Source organism: Pangasianodon hypophthalmus, chromosome 2, assembly GCF_027358585.1.
Source record: "Pangasianodon hypophthalmus isolate fPanHyp1 chromosome 2, fPanHyp1.pri, whole genome shotgun sequence".
Classification (NCBI taxonomy): Eukaryota; Metazoa; Chordata; class Actinopteri; order Siluriformes; family Pangasiidae; genus Pangasianodon; species Pangasianodon hypophthalmus.
Window position 1 is genome coordinate 125001 of NC_069711.1, and position 7500 is coordinate 132500.

A 7500-nucleotide genomic window follows, 5' to 3' on the forward strand; every position below is an offset into this window, starting at 1 on the left:
GGGTTTATACACACACCAGTTCTGAATCCTGCAAAAATGTCACAGTGAGTCACAACTTTAACACAGAACACAGAAATTAGCCCTAGGAAAAGTAGAATTTGGGTCAAAAATTTAATATTCATGAACAAAATCTGCTCTTTCACTGTTCTGACGTATTAAACGTTTATTTTCTGTTTTCTTTTCTATGACACAAATCCTGAGTTTTTAAATAGTAAAGTTCACTAAAGGTTAATGCTAATAAAATTATTACTTAATTGTGTTGGTCACAAATATTAAATTAAATCTCTTTTAAAAAATCACAGTTATAAAAATAATTTTCCCCAAATCCACCCCAAAACTCAACACTTATGAAATTATCATTTTATCATTTTTTACTCAACATTAAAGAGTAAATAAGGAAAATCTTATATCAGTAATTATAATAATTAACTCTTCTGAGATTTGTAAACGCCACAGTTTAGAGAAAACTGCAGCAGCGAGCAAAGTGTTTAATTTTCACTGATGTTAGGAAAAGGCAGGTTTAATATGCGCTCTTACTGTGTTAATGTGCCCCCTAGTGGCGATCACTTGTTAGTACACCTCACACTAACCCTGCTTCTCTAACACACACACACACACACACACACACACACTATCCATAAACAGTTTATGGGCAAATATTTAGCTAAAACATACCTTCTTTCATCCATTCTTTCCATTTCTTTTCTTTATTTTTTTTCTAATTCCTGAGTTTTTTCCTTTCTTTTTTCTCAGTAGTTCCATCTCTGAAAGGAGGAACTGAAGACTTTATATATAAATACACACGTTTCTTTAAATACTATGAAGATGTCAGCTTTTTAATCCTATATAAAATATTAATAATAATAATAATAATAATAACTGTGCAACATGACGCTGGACTCACTGATGACATTTTATTGTTCAAGACGTATGAATGTATTTATGAATTTAAAGTGTAATCGTTCTAAACCAGTCTGTTGATCAGCAGCTGAGCAGCTCAGCAAGGAACCAACGTCCAACACACAACTGTTCAACTTTAACAACACAAACATCCCAAATAGAAAAACACACACACACACACACACACACACACACAGCTTCATAAATCACTAGCCTCTCTCAACAGAAATGACCAAACCTTTGTGTGTGTGTGTGCGCATGTAAACTGCATTACTATTGTAATGTGTGAGTCTTAAACACATGACACAACATATAAATGCAAATAAAATCAAAGTAATACACACACACACAGGTTCAGTCAGAGTGTAACACAACACTTTCACTCGGACAAATCTGCGACACAAACATGTTGTAAGTGTAAAATAACGCTAACAGCAAAACTGTTCATGGTAAAATAATGAAAAATATAAAAATACAAAAATATGAAGATACACAATCACACGAGCGCAGGCGTAACTTTACCGCCCCTCACTTTACTGCTCAGGTAGTCACATTCCTTCATTTAACTTCATACTTCATGTACACACACACACACACACACACACACCAAGTGTTTAATGTTGTGTTTTCTTTTTTTTTTTTTATTAATCAGATATTTTAACACTGGATGAGAACTCAGACTGTGTTTACACACAAACTACAAATCTGATTTGAAACTTTTTCTGTGTGGGCGTGTCCAAATGTTACAGGTGGGTGTGTCTTTAAGTCCATATATACACACCTGTAAAACTGTAAAATAATTCTGAACAGGTGTAGACTTTCATGACTAGGTTATGTGAGCTATCTGTCTAGCAATGATAATAGCTCAGCTCGTGTATATGTATATCTACACCACTGCCTTCCTTCTAACTGCCCAGGGTTTAACACTTCCATAAATGGACTCAAAGACACGCCCAAATATCCATCTATGGTCATCTGCAGACACCAGCATAAAGGGGTGGAGTCTAGGCAGTGGGCCTTCTGTACTTACACGCGCCTTTAGTGTTACTATAGCGACCACGCCTCTATCGTCACTATAGCAACGGATGTGGCTCTGCAGTCCGAATGAATAAATGAGATGTAGTCAGTGAACAGGAATTTATGAAATGAATCAGATTTGTGTGCTGTGTGAATAAAACCACTGAGTGAAATAACAGGAAACAACACACACTCACTAAACACCTGCCTATAAACACTTACAGATATGGAGTGTGTGTGAAACAGGGATGAAGGACAGTAAAAAAGGGACTTTAGAGGAAGTGATGAAGTAAAGAGGAAGTGATGTCTCTGGTACTTGCAGTGGAACAGTTCTGAAGTTTTACAGTACACGATGTTCATTTACAGTCAATGAAGAAAAGTTTCAGGCTTTAACACTGTTCTGTCCGTCAGTTATTAATCATGCTAACAATTATTCGTACATAAAAATATTCAAGATAAAGCATGTAAAAAAAAAATCAAATGAATCCCAACAGATGGAGCGACTAAACCTAAAGCTCTCACCTCGTCCTGACGCTCACACAAACACCTTTACAAAGATTCTGTCCTAATCAAGCGCTTTTATTCACTCAATACAAAAACCCAGGAGACTTTTAGTAAAATAATGATTATAAGTGCTTCAGATTCAAATCGGACTTCATCCTTCTTGTCTCCCAACGGGGAAAAAAAACTGGAAAAGTTTTTAAAAGTGCAGCTTATTTTTATTTATTCTCCTGTGAGAAGCTGAAGTAGCTACAGTGAGGTGGTGTAAAATCTCCAGGGTTCTGTAAGTAAAACACTGGACCATGAAACACACACAAACCCACAATTAACACTGTTTTCATCGTATAGAGTGTAGAATATAGAGTACAGAGTATAGCGTATAGATTATAGACTATAGAATTAGTGTGTTGAAGTCGGATTTGTGGTCTGAACAGTTTAAAGTAAAATGTTTAAAAGACTAAAAGTCTCCCAAAAACAAAACTTCATCATCCCTCTCATTCTCTAAACCCCACAAACCCTGTGTGTGTGTGTGTGTGTTCACTGTGCAGGGGTCACCGGGCCAGAGGGATGGAGGGAATCTCCTGTTAGTGCAGTGCCGGAGTCTGAGAGGGAGAGAGAGAGAGGGAGAGAGAGAGGGAGAGATGAGAAGAACATCAGAGTAACATCTCCAATACAGACACAATCAGCAGTGTTTCTATATGTACTGTGTGTGTGTGTGTGTGAGTGTGTGGGTGTGTGTGTGTGGGTGGGTGTGTGTGTGGGGGTGTGTGTGTGGTGTGGGTGGGTGTGTGGGTGGGTGTGTGTGTGTGTGTGTGTGTTCTCTCACCGTGCACTGCTCCAGGCTGTGAGTTGCTGGGGGAGGAGCCATGAGAGGCAGAGGTGGGCGGAGCTTCACTGGAGGCGTTGGTGGAGGCAGCTGGAGTGAGGCTTGGTGCAGGAGGCGGGGCACTGGCGTTAGGAGCTGATTGGTGGGGGATGGGCGGGGCGTTGCTGGGCTGGTTGCCGGGTTGGTTGCTATGGTGCTGGTGCTGTATCTGCTGGAAGTGCTGCTGGCGTGCTCTCATCTCCGCATACTTCAGCTGCTCCATGTGGAACGCCTGACGATCAGCCAGGAGCTGCTGCCTCTGATACTCCAACTACACACACACACACACACACACACACACACACTCTAAATCTTTTTTTTTTCTTTAACATGTGTTCTATCACACTAGAGATGCAATTCCACTACAGGAGCCTTTTCAGGAACTCAAGAACTTCATGAACATTTCCAGTGCAGAATCCACAGGACTATGTTTAGTTCAAAGAACCTTTTTAGTTCCTGCTTCAAAGTCTGTATTTCTCCAGGAACTACTGGGGGCGGAGCTTGGTCTAAAAAGTCTCCTCAGCAGTTTGGACAGGAATCAGATCAGTTCAGGAACTGTGCAGTTCAACTTCAGGGTAGTAACCTTTAAAACTTACATGGAACCTTTTGGAGAACTAAAGTGTGTGAAGCCCCCCATTACCCATAATGCCTCACCGCCTCTCTCTCTCGGTCCATGATGGTCTCCAGCTCCTCAAAGTGCCTCAGTTTGATCTCCAGCTTCTTCATCTGAGTCTCCACCAGCAGAGCCACTAGAGACTTGATCTTCCTCTCCTCCACCGCAGCCAGGTGCTACACACACACACACACACACACACACACACACACCATCAGTTATTCACCATTAAAATCATTCTTGGTTCTTTTTCAACAGCAATAAACACACACACCTTGGCTTTAACCGCAGCGGCGGCGAGCGCAGAGGCAGCAGCAGTGGCCAGATTCCCCTCACCAACATCTCTCTCCACCTTCGCTTTCCTCTCTCCATCACTCTCTCCTTCCCTCTGTCCATCCTCTGATCCCTCTTTTCCTTCTTTCTCTTTCTCTACATCACCTGAGAGAGAGAGAGAGAGAGAGAGAGAGAGAGAGAGAGAGTTACAGCTGCAAGTCATACTAAACATCTCTATCACTGTTACACATCTGCTCTTGCCACAGATTCTGAATCAGGTGGAAGGTCTGGACTTTCACTGTTCAGTTCTAACACGTTCAGGTTCTTGGTGCTGAACCACGCTGGTGTAGCTCTGTCAGTGTGCTGTTGTGAAGGTGAAGCTCCGCCCCCCAGCCTCTGGAAGAGTTTTCTTTTTTTTTTCTCTTCTATCTGTCTCCATCCATCTCCCCCTCATGCCTGACCTGCTTCCCTGCTAATAAAAAGCATCTCCACAACATGATGCTGCCACCACCATGCTTCACAGTGGGGATGGTGTTCTCAGGGTGATCACCAAACGTTCAATCAGACGAGAGAAACTTTTTTGGGTTTGTTGATTCCAAATGTCCAGCTAAAGTCCAGCTGTGTGAAGTGTAAGTGTCCAGGCTGTGGTTGTCTTGTGAAGAGCTTCTCCATCTGAGCTGTGGATCTCCAGCTCCTTCAGAGTTCCCCCTGACTTCTTGGTTGTGTCTCTGACTAATCCCCTCTTTACCTGCTCACTGACTTTAGGTGGATGGTCTCCTCGAGGCAGCGTCTTGGTTCTGTCGCACTCTTTATGTTTTTTAATAACGTATTAAATGTCGCTCTGCGGGTGTCTTTTTTTTTTTAAACCAAACCCTGACTGATACTTTTCCAGAACTTTGTTCAGGGCTTGTTTTGATTGCTCGTTGGTCTTCATGATGCTGTGTGTTTAGGTTCTTTAACAAACTCTGGGCTCTTCCAGGAACAGGAGTATTTATATTGAGATCACGTGGCACTTTAATTACGCACAGGTCGACTCCATTCTACTCATTATGGGACTTCTGATGGAAACGCAACCAGATTCAGGGATCTCACAGTATCGAGGGCAAATACTTACGCAAAACCTTTTAAAGTTTTTTATTTGTAAATAACTATATGGATTGTAACACTCACATGCTTTATGAAATCAGCTTTGGATCTCTATCTACTCTATTTATACATTATTCTGTGGTGACTCCTCTCTCGATGATGTCATAGTGTCCAGCCAATAGGAACACAAAAGCAAAAGCTCCTTTTGAACGTACCTGCGTCTGAGTCCGTCTTCTCTGCCTCGCGTTCTGTCTCTCCCTCTTTACCTCCTTCTTCTTCTTTCTTCCCGTTCTCACCCTGCTTCTCCTCCTCCTCACTCGCTCCATCTTTACTCTCCTACACACACACACACACACACACACACACAAACGCACACACACACATACACAGTTAGAACAGTGTACAGCCCACACACTGATGTAACAAACACTCCATTAAACACTTCATTACCTTGCTGTTGTCTCTCTTGTCCTCTGTGTTTTGAGCATCACTGCTCTTGCTCTCATCACTGCTCTCCTCTGCTACACACACACACACACACACACACACACACACTCGTTGTTGCTTTGTATAAATTGTATAGCTTGTAGTTTTATGTGAAAAACAGTAGTTCACACAGATCTGTATTCAGTCAGCGACTTAAGTCCAAAAGTAAAGTCAATATTAAGCGGGGAAAGTTCCTCGTATTCAGAGTCGGGTTACGCAGATACAGTAGTTCATCAGTGAACTTATCACTGCTCCTCACTCGAGCCGATCTCACACAAGAAACATGCGTTAATTCAGTTCAAGGTCAGAACTGCGTGTAACGGAGACACGCCTCTGTTTCAGACAAACTCCGCCTCCGCATGTGTAACTCTCATCTAACTTCTGAATAGTGCTGAAGTCTGTAGTTACATCTGAGGTCTGAATGCTGATGTGTGTAAAATTCAGTATTAAATCCTCACTGTGCGCTTAACTCTACTCTGGCCCATGATGTGTAACCATAACAACGCTGTTACCATAGAGTCCTGCCCGATGCACTGACTACTGACTGTAGTGGCCAATAATCTGTGTGTGTGTGTGTGTGTGTGTGTGTGTGTGTTACCAGGCTTATCTGCGTCCTCCAGGCCGGTTCCGGCGATGCCGCTGCCCTCCAGTCCGTACAGTGGATCTGGTCTGCCGCTTACGCGGGCCGCTTCCTCCACACGCCGCACGTGAGCCTCCACCAGAGCTGCTGGTACCTCCTCCTTCATCCGCGAGAACTCCTCTGCCACACACACACACACACACATACGACAGAGCCGACATGCCAATTTAGCTTTTTATAAATAAACACAATGTATATAACGATAGGTGCCAATACTTTTACCCATAAAACCTTTACAGTACACCTTATTTTAACATGTTCAGTTAAGCAGCTCTGGATAATAAATGGATTTTGCATTAATGTATAATTTTAGGACATTCAGTAAATAATAAACGTAAAGTGTATACTGTAATACACACACTGTTTATAACACACTCCCTGTAGTGGTACAGTTACATACATTAATGCAAAATCCATTTATTATCCAGAGCTGCTTAACTTTTTTATGCACAAAACCTTTACAAACCACTACGACCAACCTATCCAATGCACTTTGACCTCTGACCTCTCACCTAGAGCAGACTTGGCTGCAGCCGAGGCCACTCGCGGGTCGACCACTGAAGCCAGGAAGGCCACGGTGCTCATGACCGGGTTCCCCGCCTGGCTGAACGGAACCGGCTGATACGCCAGCGGCCCGAGAGACGTCGCTCCATCCTCCAGGTACGGGTCCTCGATCGGCAAGCGCAGGAAGTGAAGGATGCACTCGTCCTGCGTGCGGCTGCCCACGTGCTCCGACACCTTGTTCCAGTCATCCTTGTACATCTCCAGACCCTGAACAGAGAGAACACACACACACACACACACACACACACACACAGATCAGATCAGTATACACACACACACACAGATCAGATCAGATCAGTACACACACACACACACACACAGATCAGATCAGATCAGATCAGTACACACACAGATCAGATCAGATCAGATCAGTACACACACACACACACACACACACACACATATCAGATCAGATCAGATCAGTACACACACACATATCAGATCAGATCAGTACACACACACACATCAGATCAGATCAGATCAGTACACACACACACACACACACACACACAGATCAGAACACACACACACACACAGATCAGATCAGATCAGCAC

General features: G+C 42.9%; 1 protein-coding gene across 2 annotated transcripts in view; it reads right to left on the minus strand.

The window, feature by feature from the left end:
• Positions 1 to 900: 900 nt before the first annotated feature.
• Positions 901 to 7500, minus strand: part of smarcc2 (SWI/SNF related, matrix associated, actin dependent regulator of chromatin, subfamily c, member 2) — a 21560-nt gene continuing 14960 nt past the window's right edge. Inside the window, exons 19-26 of one of the 2 annotated variants that reach the window (XM_034299050.2) lie at positions 6894 to 7152; positions 6340 to 6501; positions 5706 to 5773; positions 5471 to 5591; positions 4171 to 4334; positions 3938 to 4072; positions 3245 to 3554; positions 901 to 3020 (exon numbers count right to left, since the gene is read on the minus strand). In XM_034299050.2, the coding sequence (XP_034154941.1) occupies positions 2956 to 3020; positions 3245 to 3554; positions 3938 to 4072; positions 4171 to 4334; positions 5471 to 5591; positions 5706 to 5773; positions 6340 to 6501; positions 6894 to 7152 (1284 nt within the window). In that variant the 3' untranslated portion in view covers positions 901 to 2955. Of the gene's footprint in view, positions 3021 to 3244; positions 3555 to 3937; positions 4073 to 4170; positions 4335 to 5470; positions 5592 to 5705; positions 5777 to 6339; positions 6502 to 6893; positions 7153 to 7500 lie in introns of both variants that reach the window. The other variant, XM_034299042.2, reaches the window with a different exon arrangement.